Source organism: Fulmarus glacialis, unplaced genomic scaffold (assembly GCF_000690835.1).
Source record: "Fulmarus glacialis isolate BGI_N327 unplaced genomic scaffold, ASM69083v1 scaffold22109, whole genome shotgun sequence".
NCBI lineage: Eukaryota > Metazoa > Chordata > Aves > Procellariiformes > Procellariidae > Fulmarus > Fulmarus glacialis.
This window is the reverse complement of record NW_009232887.1, coordinates 1-16,735: the sequence shown is the minus strand read 5'-3', so window position 1 is coordinate 16,735 and position 16,735 is coordinate 1. Positions and strand designations below refer to the sequence as shown.

Below are 16,735 nucleotides of genomic sequence, written 5' to 3'. Positions count from 1 at the left end.
TTGGGATCAGAGGTGAGATTGCCCCTCAGTAGGGCGCCCAGGCTGGCTTTGGGAAGGGCAGCAGTGAAGGTGGCATTCCTTGGCTGGACAGTGGGACCATGAGTGTGTGCTCAGGTAGCTAGTTCGTAGTGAAAACTGCCATGTCTTCTGCTTTTACAACCCCTGCATTTGCTCATCAGTAGAGCGACTGCATTTTGTGTGGACACACCTGGTGTGCGAGACCAGAGCCACAGCATTAGTCAGAAGCCTTTAATGTAAAGTCGTGTTCAGTGGTGTGTCCCTCTGGCACAAGGAACAGATAGTATTCTGCAACTGCTTGTATCGCTTGGAGTGTTTGGTTTAGCCCTTCATTAATTTCTTCCTTCTTTCCTTTCTTCCTCTTCTTCTCTTCCCTCAATTCCACAATGTAAAATCCAAATGAACCCCCAAACAACCAAAACTCAAACTGCCCGTGTGAACACGTGGGCCCATAGCCGCCCATCGCCGATGAGGGCGATGCAGGCTCCCTTCGCCTCCATCTATAACCCTCTGCAGGCGCAGACCTCCGAGCTGCCGCAGCGGAGGCACAGCACCTCCTCCGTCCCCAGCCAAGTCCGAGTGGGGCCCAAGCAGCTGAAGTGCGCAGCCCAGGTCTGCCCCAACAGCCCCGTGGAAGTGGAGGTGCCAGGACTCAAAGTGCTGCATGTGCAGTTCAATTCTCCCCTGCAGCTCTATTCGCAGAGCAACATCATGGATTCCCTGCAGGGGCAGATCTCTTCCGTTAGCCCCGACTTCCCCAGGTAACCTGCACACTGCCTCTGCAGCCAGCTCGGCGCATCCATTCATCCGCATCTCGGTGTCCATGAGTGCCTCGTCCGTGTCTGTGGCTCACGGCATTGGCCGGTCACAAGGAAAGAGCATTTACATTTCACCTTTCCGACATTAGTGCATGAGTCTTCACAGGAGCTTTCTCTGCATTGTGTCTGTGTCCAACGCCACGGGAAGCACCAAAACATCATTTCAGCCTGTCAGTGTGCCCATTGCCCCCGGCGCACCCGCGCAGCAGGGCCTTGACAGCAGCTGGTGGCTTTCCTGGAGGAGATGGATTTGCTGGGGGCAGGAGAGTGCTTTATCCTGCAAGCTGGCGTTTCTCCTGCACTGAAATGACTGTTGTTGTTTGCGACTGGAAGGTGCTACCACACGTGTCCTTGTGCTTTTGTTTCGCTGGCTGCGGGCTGGGCCATGAGCGTGCGCTGGGCGAGTTTCATTTCAGGCTGAAGCGGGTCCCCGTGGGTCTCCATCTTTGGCTGATAACACTCACGAGTTTGGAGCAGCCTGGGCAGGCAGCAGGCACATGGAGGACCCAGTCCATGTTCCCACCCCTGCTCACTTGCCTGCAGAGGTTGCTGCTCTTTGGGCTGCCTCTTTGCCTGAAGGAGCAAAGGATGCTCGACATGCTCTGAGGTCTGCAGGACCTGTGGAGAGCCTCAGCGTCACAAGGCCTGGATGCTCTTTGGTGTTTGCTTTGTGGCAGTTGGGAACCAGCTGACCTGTGCCTCTAAAAGACAGCCCACAGGGTTTTACAGGGAGGACTTCAGTATCGAGATGGCTGAAGCAGAAAGCATGTTTAGCCTTCTCACAGGAGGGCTCCAATCAAGGCTGAATTGTTTCAGAAGATGTGAATCTTCAGCAGAGTTACCCCGCTATGTGACCAAGCAGCTTGCAGCTGTGTGACTTGAGGTCCAGGGAGGTGGTCAGTCCCGTGGCCTCCGTGGGACAGAGCGAAAGGGCACAGCCAGATCTCATAGCTCCTCAGCCGCTCACAATCCCCTCCTGGGCTGAGCACCATGTGCTTCAAAGCAGAAAAGCTGGCGTCCCATGGACCCACACAGCCAAGCTTTGCCGTGTGCCAGCAGCCAAGAGATAATGGGAGGCTGTGGATTTACTCCTGCCTTGTTACTCGGTCCAGTTACTTGCTGTAAGTCAGTGCTCTGGCTTGTAGTCCATACCGTGCATGCCAGCAGTGGTCACACTCCGCTGGCTGGCTGTGCTGGTCCGGACAGTTGATAACACTCACAAAGGAGCCCCAGGCATCAGCAGTTGTTTCATTGCAAAAGTGAGTGCTCCAAGTACTGGGCCTTCCTGTAGCCCAGCTTTGAGATCCTTGTAGACTTTACAAAATGTGCTAGCATAAAAGAGTAAAATGACATTAGTAAAGAATAAGCTGTGCTTTTCTGAAGACACTGTGTAAGGCTGTGTCTTTATGGTTTTTATTACCATCTTCTTGCCAATTTTCAAAGCTCAATGATCCAGTCTTATTTAGTCAGCATTGCAAGTAGTGAAATTCAGTAATGGTTGTGTAAGTCTGAAATCCAGTAAAGGTTGGAGTTGACTCTACAAAGTTTCGGCATCAGGGAACTCCTGCACGTGGAAAACGACACCAGTTGCTGGTGATTGCTGCAGATAAAGTACCCATGTAACAGGAGGTGCCATAAATCAGCCAACATATGGAGACTCATTATCCTGCAGGCACAATTCCTGTGGCTGTGGCCTTGCCCATTCAAAAGATGCATGTGCTTTTTGGTGGTTTTTTTTTTTCTTTAAGCAGCATAGCCTTCTGCCCTGACAAGTTGAGGTATTTCACTCTGCTAGTACAAATGCTAGGATTTGGGTTTTTATAGTCTTTCGGAAGTCTTGTATATGCAAGTATATCTATAGGGTGCATACCTGGGAGAGCTGATGTGTAAGTTTTGCACACTGTCACAATGCATGGTTGAAATGTGATGGCTTTGTTTGACTCTAGTGCTCTTTAAGATGATTTAGTCTTTGCTTTTTGAATGCGTTAGTAAAACATTCTTAGTATGCAATGACAGGTTTCTTGCCTAATGTTTTTATGGGTGGATAGAGTGGTGGGAGTATATGAGTTTACGTAAGATGAATGTAATGTGGAGCATGGATTCATTTGGGGTAACCTAGGACATTTTCTGTGTAATAGAAGGCACGTCATTATTTTATTTTGGATGAGAGGCTTCAGTAAATAAGACTCAGGCTTCAAGGATTCAACTGCTTGCAAGTCTAATGTGCTTCCTGCTCCACTGAAAATTACTAAAGATGGAAACATTTTATGAAATTCTTTTTATGGAAGTAGCATTTTATAACACGTGCGATGGTTTTACCTCTGATGCTTGAAGAGTTTATTATGTAGAGTAACTCCCAGATGACTCAATTGCACGTTGGCATGGGAAGTATGCAGTTGCCTCTTCAAGAAAGAGATTTCCCTCTGCAATTTAGTCTGAACTTCAGGATCTTTATGTACTTTTCAGGCAATCACAGGGTGCAGGGATGGTAAAACCTAATAGACCATTTACATTTATAAGGCTGCATTGTGTAATTGAGCTGTCAGAAGAGACTTGTCAGTTGTGTCATTTTTCCGGAGATGTTTTATTCCAGCCACAGAATACAAGGCAGGCAGGAACCTCCCGTGTCATTTAGTCCATCCCCTACCCTAGCATTTGGTCAATTTAAACCATTGCTTTAAATCATTCCCAGCAGATATTTGTCCAGACTCTTTTAAATCCTTTAGTATGGAGATTGCTCACCTGTCCACAACCATCTCCTCTGGTATTTTGGTGTCTGTTGGACACCAAACAAATCTTTTCCCAAGGGATATTCTGAGTATCCTCCTGCAGTTTTAAGCCTGTAGTTTATCCTGTGCCCACTGGATGTGGAGAACACCCTAAGTATTGCCTCCAGCCTCTTTTTTTTCCCCTAAAGACCCTTCCGGTGGCACAATGCCCACCCTTTCAGCCACCCTGCACTGTGAAAAGCTGCCCCTGAAGCACCTCGGGCTCTAGGCTGAGGGTGCAAGTCCTTCGTGACATGAGTGGCGGCAGCAGCACCTCAGGAGGCAGCTGAAAGGAGGGCTTAGTCTTAGCAGGCAGAGATCTCCTCTGCCCTTGACCTGCTCATTAACCTTAGTTAAATGCTGTAAATGGGCTGTGGCTCAGAGTCTCCACCTATAAAATGGAAATAATAACACTCACTTAAAAACCAAATTAAATTATTGCCAATCAGAGGATCTTTTAGTTAGATCCTACAGCTGTTACTTTGTGAAGGTGGCCTTTAGGACCAATTCATAGTGTAATTGCAAAGATTTCTTTTTAATGGAATAAACTTTACTTAATTTGAGATTCACAGCGGTGTAAGGTAGCAGTCTAGGGTAGTTTATGCATGCAAGGAACATTCATAGATGGCACAGCTACCATGTGGGATTCCCATCCCAGCATGAGTTCTTTATTTTCCTATTAACAAAGCAGTGATTTCCTGGGCAGAAAGTTTTAGTTTCTGGAGTATATAGTAATTGCGAAGCAGGGAAAACACTTGGGGACTGGCCAGAGGCGGTCGGTGAGAACCCATTGAGAGTGGCGTACGCGGATAGCCTAGCGTGTGCCGATCCTACCCGGGCTGCAGCTGTCTTGTGCGAGCACATCCAGCACCTCCGTGTTTTATGGCGTCCTGTTGTGCGTTTGTTTTGCACATTCATTCTTCAGTCATATGATGCATTGTGAAAATTTTGCTAGAGGCTTTAGTTTTCAGCCGTTTCACAAGTGTGTTTTCTGTCCTTTCCTCAGTTTAGATCAGCATAACCAGGCCCCAGGCGGCATTGTCATAGACAGAGAATCTGAGGTTTACAAGATGCTCCAGGAGAATCAAGAGTCAAATGAGCCACCCAGACAATCTGCTTCCTTCCTCGTGTTGCAAGAGATTTTGGAGTCAGAAGAGAAAGGTAAGCACTCACTCCACACCTAATCTGAGTGTGCTCTTCCTTTTTGCGATTCCTTGGGCTGTGTACAGTGTTTAAGAGTAACATCTAAAACTTTATTTTCCTTCCTTAGCTGGTGATTGTTCAAGATAGCGTGTGTAGATGGTTTCCACAGAAACAGACCCTTTCACTAACTTTACTCCTAAATTTCTTCTTTTTGATTAGTTTGAGTGTCTATGGGCCCATATCGTTGCTTACTCATTGAGTGAGTGCTCAAGAAATAAACCCCTACAATATTTAGTTATCAAGAAGGAATTTTAAAAGTTGCAAAAGCTCTTCTTTACTTTCTAAAGTTTTGCCCTTTTAAGATAATATTCACTGATTAAAGACCATCTTAGATTCAAGACTTTGAATGATACCACAAGATAGGGCTCTTCAGTGAGTCGTAAAGCTTCTGATCTCCATCCCTCTACACAAGAAAAAGGATCCATTTCTGCAGCTGAATGTAAAAACATGGAAGCTGGGTTACAGTGAGCAGTTCATAGCTTTTAATCTCTGAACCTTTGCTCTGCTTGGCATTCTTGATCTGGCATCTGGACTTGTGTAGGTCAGGGCTATAGACTTTAAGATAAAAAAGCCAATTAACTTATGTGGAGGCCAAATCGTACTCTTTTCTCCCCTTGAATAAAATAAAATAAACAAATAAATAGGACAAGAATTCCAAGAATGACTTTTTTTTCCTTAGGCCAGTTGAGACTTTGTCTTTTGTGTTATTAGCTTGGCAGTGGAACATTCAATTTCATCCAACAAAAGCCTGGTGCTGAGATATTTGCCACAAAGGGAAACAGATCTGCCAAGTGCCGATAGGTCTGAGAGATCTGTAAGGAAAGAGCAAAATGAAGGAAATAAGGAAACAATAGGAAGAAAGAAATCAGGATGTTGGATATGCTGTTAAAATATCGACCTGAAAGCATCTTTTAAATATTGAGTGTTTGCAACTTGCCCTTCAGGGTTCAGCTCCTGCATGGAAGGAACTGGAGTAGTGGGGACTTCTCACACATCCGAGGTCCTCCCCCGTGTTTAGTAGTGCTGAAGAAGATAAGAAGCAAAAGCCCTCTCTATTTTATCTTTCTTTGAAGAGTTGCAGCATTATTGGGATTCTCTGGCACAAGGTTTGCCTGCCCAATCACAGGCCAGGATAGGCTTTGGCATTGCTCCACCGTGAGCTGATAATCACCCATGCAGAGCAGGGCCGGGAGGTTACGCAGCCCCAAAGGAATGTCTGTTTGTCTGTTCCTGAGGAGACAATGCCCCTGCCTGCCGCACCGCTCGGCCAGGCTGAAACACTGCTACTGCTGAGTCAGATCATGTCCGTGGTGATAAACAGCAGATAAATAGCATGTTTGTTGGCTGCTTCTCCCAACCTGTCTTCAAGCAATGGCTTGTGAGCAGCAGAGGGACCTATGTCCTCAGCTGGGACAAGTCCCTCGGGGCATCACTGTCGGCTGTGCTGACCTACACCAGCTGAGAGCCTGGCCCCGGACATGGGGACTGTGTGTGGGTGCTGGTGTGTGGAAGCCCCACAGCTGGTCTGTGTTTAGACCTGACCCTGAGCTTTTAGGTGGAGGGTGTTTTGCAGGACGGAACAGGTTATGTTTCCATGGGTATTTGATTAAGCTGATTCCTTTAGAGAGATTTAAAAACATGCTGTCAATGTTGTTGATGCGAGCAAAGTGCTGTTTGAGGCAGAGAGAATGAGCAGAGGTGGTAGGGAAGAGCTTGAAAATGTGGTTGCTGCTTCTTCCTCCCCAGCAGGTGTCACTTGCAATAATTCTGTTGGAGGCCAGGTGCTTCCTGCTGTGTTTGGAGGGTGCATGGGCTGTTGCCCCCATTAGGGAACTTGCACCTCTGGACCAGCATCTCTGCATGGAGCCGGATGCAAACCTCTGAGCTGAAGGCTGCTCCAGAGGCAGAGCAGCGCAGTGTCACCCGCCCCACGGGTGAGCGGTGACACTCAGGCCACTCTCTGCGCTCGGCTGGGTGACAGGGAGGTGCAGCGGGCAGTTCCCCAGCTTTTCCCCTCAGCTCTTCTCTCAGTGGTGCTGCCCCAGACTGCGACATGTGCCTGACCTTGCTGGTCATCAGGATGTGCCTTTGGAGAGTTTGTCCTTCCCTTACACCAGGAACAACCAGTGCAGCATGCTCTTGGCTTGACACTAGTCAGAAGAGTTTTATCAGCATCCCTCCCAGTCTGAGGTGGCACGGGTCTGCCCATCAACTCCCTCTGTTTCTGTTGAAACATCGTGGGAGTCTCTGCAGTCCTCCTTCCCTTGTTGCCTGGTGTTGAACCTCTTGCAAAAATCATATAGATAAGACTAGTCACATCAATGGTGTCATTTTGTAAGAGGCTCCTTTTTCACTGCAGATATTTAAAGGCTTGCCTTGTATCCTCCATCTAGGATCCACTGCTGTTGTAGGCATCCAGGTCAGCAGATGTCTCCTGTGAAGGACCTGCAGGACATCCCTGCCCCAGAGAGGTTGCACTAGGGAGATACCTTCCCTGGAGCAAGCTACGCAGCAGCAGGAGGGCACAAGGTTATCCCCAGTGTCCCAGGGCCCTGCCACGACAAGGAGTTTCTTAACCAGCTCTTCCAGGAGTCTTGGGGGAGCCAGCCCCACTGTACTCCAGACAGCAGACTGGAAAAGGACTTTGACAGTCCTCCCTAGTCTGCTAGGACACCCACCTCCTCTTTCTGAGCCCAAATGTGGCAATCAGTTTGACCCTTTGTGTGTGATCAGGACACAACAGGCAGACTCTGGTGCTGCCAAGGTTGGGGCTGAGGCTTTGCTTTGCTTTGTGCATCTGTGCATGCGAGACACATCAGCTAAAGTCTGATAGGCTTTTAAGATGAGAAGAGACAGTATCATCTCATCTGACTGCCCACAATCTCAGGCCCTCGGGTTTCAAGGGCCAGGTTCACCTGTGTCCCTTCTCTCCCGCCTCCCCACACCCCCCTAAATCCCTGTCCCCTTTCCATGCATGAATCCCTGCCTCAGAGCTGGGGTTAAAGAACATCACCCCTCCCTAGCAGAGCATCTGCCTGGGAGGAAGAGCCTAGAGCCACACATCTCGCATGCTCTCAAGCACTCTCCTTCCACCCCCAGGAGACCCTACCAAACCATCTGGATTTAGGAGCGTCAAAGCCCCCACCACAAAGGTGGCCTCATCGATTGGGAATGCCCAGAAGCTGCCCATGTGCGAGAAGTGTGGATCTGGCATCGTGTAAGTAAGCCTGTCCCTGGGGTTGCAGGCTGTGGCCGAGCATCCCATGCCTGTGCGAGGGGCTGAGGCGCTGCACCCGAAACACTTCACCTACCCACATCCAGTGCATCCAGGAGCCGGCTCAAGGCATGTTTATTCTCACCAGCTTTGATAACTCTAACTTTACAGTTCCCTGCAGTGAGGCAGGAGTTGGGTTTCCCTCTACAGATCCATATCAATAGAAACCAGAGCAAGTCCCTGTGAGACAAACCTGGAGACAGTTGTTGCTGCAGTGTTTTGCTTCCTACCTGAAATCTGCTTATAGCACCCAGCAACTAAATGAGCTTTCCATTCAGGGCCTGTGTATTTAATGATTTTTCATGCCTTGGCACTCCCAGCCATGGAGTGGGGACTTGCCCTGCTGGTCACAGGCAATGTGGGCTGGGAGAGCTGCATTCTGCTCCCCACTCTGCTGTAAGACCACACACCTCCGCTGTGTCTACGCAGACATAATTTTTGTTGTCTTTATGTGGGGATGTCCGACTTCCAGCACAGCAGGGGCATGGGTTCGATACAGAGCTGCTGTACCGTGTGACAGCACGAGGGACCCAACCCATGTCTTTGATTCACTGTTCAGGTTCTCAACCACAAATTCTTCCCTACCACCCCCTTTAGCTTAACAGTTGACTCCAGCAGTCAAGAGCTGGTAGCCTACTTGCATCAACATGGAATAATTCAGATTTCTCCCATGCCGCCCACCACAAGCTATCAGATTGTTGCTGAGACCCACTATGCTGTGATTGCATGGTCCTGGCATGCCTGGAGCGCCAAGGACCGGCAGAGTCATTACAGAGGCAATCCGTACCCTGTAAAATATGAATCAGAGACAAACCCTACAATTATTCTACCAGCTGGGTAGAGCTGGAGAGAAGGCACAAGGCTATGAATAGCACTAAAAACTAATGAATTATGGAAAATATAGATGGCTGCTGGAACAAAATAATACTCCTGGCAAATTGTTGTGTTGTTGCTGGTGGTAGTTAACGAGTTGCTATGTAGTTTTTCTCATCATTGGTGGATTAAGTTGTGAAGTTTTCCAGTAAGAGCTGGCCCACATTTGGCTGGATGCGTTCACTGCAGCTCCAGAGCAGCAGTCTGAGATCAGAGCCAGGATCTGGCCTCTGTGCTTCTCCCATACATACCTGGTGTGTCCATCACTAGCAAAAGGGCAGTGGCTGGCTGTGCAGCCTTCATCCCCTTCGGTTAGTGGTGACAGTCATTTCTGGATTTGTTATGCAGTCCAGTTGGTTTGGACCTGGATTTTGCTCCCCCAGATGGTCAAGCTGATGCCTGTCATTTGGTCCTGGGCATTTGAAGGCTCTTGCGCTGTCTCCAGCCGCCAGCTAAAGATGCCATCACAGTGAGTCTTGCCACCACAGGTGATAGACCTGTCCCTGTGAAACTTAGGCAGGCCAGGAAACACTTTCCAGAGGAGGGCTCCCACGCTGGCACTTTGGGCTCTAAAAGTGCTGTTAACATCTGCCTGACCAGAGGTAGGGCCTATACTTTGACTTGTTGGGAGCAGGAGAAAATTATCCACCTTCAGTGCTGGTGTGGGTCTGGGCTGGGTGGGAGGTGGCTGGGAAGGAGGGAGGCAGTGGTGGGTGTCTGGCACTGAGAGGTGCTGGTTCCTTCCCCAGAGGGGTGTTTGTGAAGATCCGGGACAAGCAGCGTCACCCCGAGTGCTATGTGTGCAGCGACTGTGGCACCAACCTGAAGCAGAAAGGACACTTCTTCGTGGAAGACCAAATCTACTGCGAGAAGCATGCCCGGGAGCGGGTGGTTCCCCCGGAGGGCTATGAGGTGGTCACCGTTTTCCCAAAGTAAACTGTGCTGCTCACAAAGCCAGTGTGGATGGTTTCTCCTCTGCTGCTTTTCCTTGGGAAGCATCGTCCCTGGCCCCCTGCCCCCCCAATCTTGTTTGCAATACGGAATGCTAGGCATGGCTTTGAATTTCCTTGCCATTATTAATCCTCCATCTGTTCACATGAGATGTCACTAATTGTTCAACATTCTTTTCGTCTCCTCTTTCACTGTTTGGGTTTTTTTTACTACACAAAATTATTTTTTCTTTCCTCCTTTGTGCTGTCAATTGCACAGGAAAATCAGAGGCCAAAGTCAGATTACAACTCTTCTGTGTCCCAGTTATTTGCCTTCTGTTTGCATTCAATAAACGGGGTGAATCCACAAGGCAGATGTGTCTGCTTTCTCCTGGTGTCCCTCTGCACTGGACCAGGGTTCCCAGGGCAGCAGAAGAGGTGTGCAGTGCATGGCTGTGTTTACCCTGGAGAACAGTGGGAGGGAATTACAAAATTGAGTCAAACTGGTCTCGCATGCTGCCCAGCTGCTGCTAGCAGCTGCCTGCTGGCACCCAGCAAGGGCCAGGTGGGCACAGCCAAGCCACAGACCATAGCTGGCACTGGTGGCCTGTCCCCGGTGCAAGGCAGCCGAGAGCTGCTTCCTCTGCGTCCAGCACTGCTTCGTGACGACAGGACCGGGCACTTCAGTGCTTCCCGTTACCACATCACCCAGGTGCCCCTCCGTTCCCCACGGTCACAAACTGACCTCTATGAAAAAATGTCCACTTGATGCTTGCTGAAAACCAGGGAGTGCTGGAGCAAAGATGGGAAGGTTTGAGTGGCTGTAGTCCCTGGGCCTGTTCTGTCCGTCCCAGTCCATTACGTGCCAGCTTCCCCCCTGCACCGCTCGGCTGGGTGCAGGCAGGGTGGGCCTCGCCACCACACACCCCCTCGTCCAACCCGGGGCAGACCCCTTGGACATGGTTGTTTCTGCCTGCAGATATTTGGGACAGTCCCCTGTGCAAGGCCCCGTGTGGCTGCCAGGGGCATCACCCTGCTCCCTGTGCCGCCAGGGCTGCATGGCTGCTGGAAGGTGCCTTTGGGGGTGATGTCGGGAGGGGGCACATGCCCCATGTGCACTGGATGAGGGGCTGATGGTGCCCGAGCAGCAGTGCCTCACCCATGAGTAGCAAAGAGGTGGTCTGCGGTGAAGTTGTTGCTCTGCTTGCACCTCTCTGAATGAGATGCTGGCTGTTCTTTTGGTGTAAAAATAAATGTTTTCTAAGATGTAGTGTCATCTTTGCTTTAAAACAAATTGCCAGAGGTTGAAAACAGAAGGATTTGTAGCTGCGTACAGGCCCTCTCTGGCAGGCATGGGTCCACCTCCACCCCTGGGGTTAGTGGTGCATCTGCAACAGCTACAGATGGGGTCCTGTACCTGTCCTGGAAAGTCCTGGACATCTTCAGCAATGCTTTACTGCTGCACCCTGTATTTCCTCTCATTCAGGATGAATCACACCACAGCACAGCTGCCTTGCAAAAAAAAAAAAAAAAAACCAAAACAAAAAAACCAAAAACCCCAAACCACAACCTAAAACCCAATCCTCATCTGAGGTAAAGCTGACCTGTCACTAAGATTATAAGCCTCCCGTTGTCCAGATCAACTGTACAGCTTTTTGGCAAGTTGGGGAGAGTACTAATTCACCAACCCAGCTAAATTTAGCTCATCCCCTCAGGCTCCTTCTATGGGAGTGGCAAGCAGGCGAGGATAGCATAGCTCAACCAGCAAACGCCTCATCTGGCTCATCCCTGGGAAAAGCCTGGCTTCTCCGTACTGCCGGCACATGCCTGCACCCACACCTGCACAAACTCCAGATACTAACACAAGCAGCTTCATTTTTCAAGGTGAGAGTGGGATTTTTTTGGCCTGCTGGGGTGACATCTCCCCTTACTGCTGCTAATGGGGGTTAATTCTCTCCCCTCCACAGTGCATTTCGCCAGGGAAAGGCTCTCCATGCTGCCGCACTGGCAGGTGCAGGCAGGCTGGACTGGACACAAAGCCAGCGTAGTGGCGGAGCACAGACCTGTAGAGCTGAAGGTGTAAACCTGTAGGAACAGATTGCTCTGGCTGCATCTCAGATCAGTGCTCAGGCCCTGCTGTGGCGTGGGACCCTGGCTGCTCCCAGCACTGCACACTCCTTGCTCCCCACTTTCTTGGCAGGCTGGGGGCTCCTGGCTGCCCACCACCCGTGGCTGGCTGCTTGCCTTGCAGGAAGAAAATGCTGGCCGCTGGGGCCATCTGGTGTGCTGCACCCCAACGCCAGCGTGTGGGCTGAGCCCTCCAGCGCGTGCAAAGTCACCAAATGTTTTCGTACTGTACAAGCGTCTGTCAGCAAGATGTGGCTCGTTCCAGATAACCTCACGAGCTTTCTCTTGCGTCAGGAGGTCAGGACAGAAAAGCCTGAACCATGCCTGGCATTTCCCCTGCCCTTCCCACCCCAGCCCCGCACTGCAGACAGACCTGCTTTGTCCAGGGCTGTGTGCTTTATCGCCCCGGGCGAGCCCCTGCAGTGAAGGCTGGCAGCGCTGCTGGGAAAACACTGATTGCGCGGGGCTTGACGCAGGAGTCGGGAACTACAAAAGGCCCTTGGAGGTGTAGGTTTCTAATGCAGATACCAGTATTGATCCAATTTATTACTATGGGAACAGGCTAGCCGAGGCAATTTACATTCATTACCCGGGGAGGACTTCGATTGCTCTCTGCTGTAGCTCCATCACTCTCTGCTGTTGCTCGCTGAAAAAACGAATATATTCTTTTTTTTTTATGATGCAGAACAAAATACTTGGCAACTGCAGTGTTCACTGTAGTCTGACTTTCCAAATTCCTCTGGAGTTTAACAGTTGGCAACTGGAGTTTGTCAACAATAACAAAATAGGTTAAATCGGGTCATGCCTGCAACCACACTGAGCCGCCTGCTCCAGAAGTTAACAATAATGTAAGATAATATGTAAAATGTTCCTATCTGAAGAGTGTCAGGCGGTTTGTAAGTGAGCTAACCTCCTGGCAAAGAGGGATTGTCTCACGTAGGTGTGCAGCAGAGCACAGAGCACAGAGCCCATTCTGTCATTTTTAACACAGATTACTTGGGTTTCTGGCTGTGGCCTCTCCCCACCACTGCCACATCTCCCGTTTCTCCTTGTGTAGCAGAGGGTGGTTGTGGGCTGCAGCTGCCTGTTGGCTCGCGGGAGCCCCCTCCACATGGCAAGGGGTGCCACGCTCAGCGGTGGCATGGAAAAGCTGCGAGCACAGCGTAAGACGTGGGCCCCGGCAGGCTGGAGAAGAGGGCTTGCGTGGGACAGAGTAGCACGTCTCCCTTCTGAGCTGAGAACACAAACCACTGTTTACACAGTTAAAAAGACCCCGCTGCTGGCAGTGACTCAACAGAGCTGCCCCCAGGAGATAAAGCAGATAGAAAAGGGTCAAAAAAAAAACCCCAAAAAAACCTAACATCATCATCAAGACAGACCTCTCATTGTTTCCTCCTCATCCCCACACCATCACCACCACCCTCCCCCCAGCAAAACAGCACCAAGCAGCATGGCCAGTTGCTCCAACTTGCACATTTAAGTTTCATTTGCTAATGGCAACCCTGTGAGCTCAGTCTGTTATCAAGGTGGGGTCTTGGCAGCTCAAACGTCATCTTTGCTAGGCAGGTATGTAAAAATACCCAAATGATGGTACCTGCAGAGTGCATTCGAGTGCTGGTGAAATGCCATTAAATAGATTCTAACATGTGAGATAAGTTTACCACACATTTTCTTGTCATCACCTAGAAAAAACAGCAGCAGCCTCTCCCTAGCCCTCCCCAACTAAGAATATGAGCTGCTCGCCAGATTTAAAAAAAAAAAAAAAGAAAAAGAAACTTGCAAATAGACACACAGTAGCAACACACAAGCAAGCCGAGACCCCACCTTTCTGTCCATGCATTTGGTCTCAACAACTCAAACATCCACAGACACCCCCAACAGGAGGAACAACCGCTGAGTGTATCTGGATGCAGCATGGGACAGAAGCACTGCTTCCAAGTCACCAAGACAAATCTACGCTTCAAGAATTTGTTTTGTATCCGCTGAAATATTTTTTCCCTCTAATGGACAATCAAGGGGACATTATTTCACCCAGAACAATTTAAAACTGTTAGCACCAGCACCCCCCCACCCCAAACATCCTCACATTGTTATTACTGCATTTACTTGTGGATCTCCCCCATCTAAAGAAAGGAAGGCTGCTTTCTGAAACACCAGCACCCCTTACAGCACGCCCCAGACTTTGCCTGTAGGCATTAAGTGCACAAATGCTGGACTGCCCCTTCACAGCTTCGGTGGACAAGTGTGAACATTACTCTTGACTGCAGGAATAAGAAATGAAAGGTCATGCCAAGGCGGCACTGTGCTTGCTTTGATCAACTTTCACAGTACTTTGGGAGCAAAAAAAAAAGGGGGGGGGGATGGAGAGATGGGGTCCTCTATGGCAGCAAGCAAAAAGTGTGCATTGCTTTCGCTTTTTGAAGGTGGGCGAGAAAAGCAGCCACAGCTTTGCAAAGTTTCTCTAAATAACATCAAGCTCCACCCCACTAAACAGTGACTACATTTCACTAATGCTGCCATTATTACTAGCACTAATGCTAGTTTATGCATTTTTAGGAAGGCAGCAATTATTATTAAATCCTAGCTGTGCTGGCTATGGGATAGAAACTCTTGCTCATTTTTATTTTCCACCATATTGCCCTGCAGTGACATTCATGTAGCTGTGCAGGTTGGGCAGGGTAAATCAGGCTTCAAAAGTTAGGTAAGCCTGCGTGGAAGCAGTTATATCAGTTATTATCAAAACTTTTACAATTATTCCATTTAGATACTATTGTAGATACATCATTTACTCTTAAATCTTGTAGTAGGTTTTTGCTAGCACGAAATAATGCATAAAGGAGACTAGCATAGTAGCTCAGCAAATGTAAGCAACACACAGAGACAGCACATGTTGGACTTTGCATTATTCAGGCTAATAAGTAACTGAGCCGAAAACTTAGAAACTTTTGTCTTCAGCAATTAGAAACAAGACAGGGCTTTCAACAGGCAAAGGTCAAAGCCAGCCTACTCATTAACTTAACAGATTTATTTGTTCCCTTACAGAGGTAAGGATAAACATCTCTCACTAATATAAACTAACTTTCTCTACATCAGGCTAACAGATTACTCTCTATGGAGACCAAGAATGATCATGAAGTGACTGGAAACCAGTTTCCGAAGTCTGATAGGTTAGGTACGATTTTATTTTATTCCATGTTACCTATGCCTTGGCATAACTAGCACAACTGCAACTGTGACAGCTCCAGCTGCAATTCCATGACTGCAGCTTCTATTACACCTAGATGACATTTTCACAAACCAGAATTTAAAGTTTAAAAGCTACCTGATGCCCAAGTTGAAAACCATTGCTTACAGCTGGCTCTTAGAGGCTACATATGCAAGTAATATCCTTCACCTGTCTCTTCTGCCCCGCTGTAGCCTCAAACCCTCCCTTCCCAGAAAGTACCACACACCCCCAGACATTCTGCACTTTCCCCTTCCAGTACGCTTAGCTCCCTCCACGTGCTTCAAACCAGCACTTCAGCTGTCCAAGCTGACAAGCCCGTCAATACAGAAGTAATGTCTGCACCAGAAAAATTCAGGGTTTTTTAGGCTCATTCAAGCTGCCTGTTGTTTGTTGTGGGGTTGTTTTGGTTTGGTGGGGGTTTTTGTTTGTTTGTTTGTGGTTTTTTTTTTTTTTTTTTTAAATGTGTGAGATTGGCTAATGTGCTAAATGATTGTAGGCTGGGAAAAAGAGATTATAATTATTAGGGAAAGCGTGAATTAATGGACACAACATAAGCTTCGCTTACTCAAGAAGCTATGCTAAAAACCCTACACCTTTAGGACAAACCAGACATTTATTTAATCAAAATAATTTGCAGAAGTTAAAAACAGAAGCTACACAATTGGCTGTAACAAAGGCACATGTTCTCTCCCTTCCAAATAAAACCATAATTGACACGATATAAAAAAAAGTATTTTAGGACTTCCACTTTAGGATTTTTTTTTTTTTTTTTACATAAATTTGCCAGTTTTTACCACTGATCACAAGAGCTAGTTGCAAGTGTGAAACATGCTCATCTTCTTAATTCTTTGTGAGAGCCTACCAAAGCTACAACATGAAACTATCACCTGCATTATACTGTAGAACATGCTAAAATTCACTGAAAGAACACAAGGGATTTGAACAAGGCCTTAAAGAAAGTCAGCATAAAGGATCAGTATGTAAGTGACATCTCTGGAAGATCTGATGTCAGTCATATGTTTATCCTGTAAGACTACAGGCCACATTTGCACATTAGAACACACATTCTGCATTGGAATCTGATGATTCTTCTAGGACCTTGAAGACACCCATTTTTTCCTTTTTCATTTTTTCAGAGGTCTTCATTTGATCTAGGATTAAAACAAAACACAGATCAACAATAATAGGTGAAGTGTCTGCAGCCTTACTATTGCAGACATAAAAGTTGTATGTATTTTTGTTTGGATTGGGAAAGCAAGTTGATAAAACCATTTTGCTCCTTCATCAACAGTTTGCTACTAAAAGTTTGTGCTTGAAAATATTTTTCAGTTGTGTACTTTAAGAAAAAAAAATTCCAGCACCTCTGGCTAAATCTGAATGGAGATACGCAGTTTTAAAATCTGCCTGAACTAGTCTGATTCTCCTGAGAAGAAAACAGAATGCACTAAACCTATTTAGTGAAGTTACTAAGAGAAACAGAAAGTTACGGCTCTGCTAAG

General features: G+C 48.0%; 1 protein-coding gene across 1 annotated transcript; it reads left to right on the top strand.

Annotated features, from left to right (window-relative positions):
- The first annotated feature begins 394 nt into the window (after positions 1–394).
- On the top strand, positions 395–10,253 carry PDLIM2 (PDZ and LIM domain 2 (mystique)). The gene is made up of 4 exons (XM_009585127.1): positions 395–779; positions 4,611–4,765; positions 7,907–8,024; positions 9,704–10,253. Exons 1-4 carry the CDS (start codon positions 418–420, stop codon positions 9,888–9,890), a joined length of 822 nt encoding a protein of 273 aa, XP_009583422.1. The 5' UTR covers positions 395–417; the 3' UTR covers positions 9,891–10,253.
- The last annotated feature ends 6,482 nt before the right edge of the window (positions 10,254–16,735 follow it).

Excerpts from the sequence above, each read along its gene's own strand:
- PDLIM2 (XM_009585127.1), top strand. The coding sequence starts at position 418 with ATGAACCCCCAAACAACCAAAACTCAAACTGCCCGTGTGAACACGTGG. Across the intron at positions 4,766-7,906 it reads TTTGGAGTCAGAAGAGAAAG|GAGACCCTACCAAACCATCT; the intron begins GTAAGCACTCAC and ends TTCCACCCCCAG. Across the intron at positions 8,025-9,703 it reads AAGTGTGGATCTGGCATCGT|AGGGGTGTTTGTGAAGATCC; the intron begins GTAAGTAAGCCT and ends TTCCTTCCCCAG.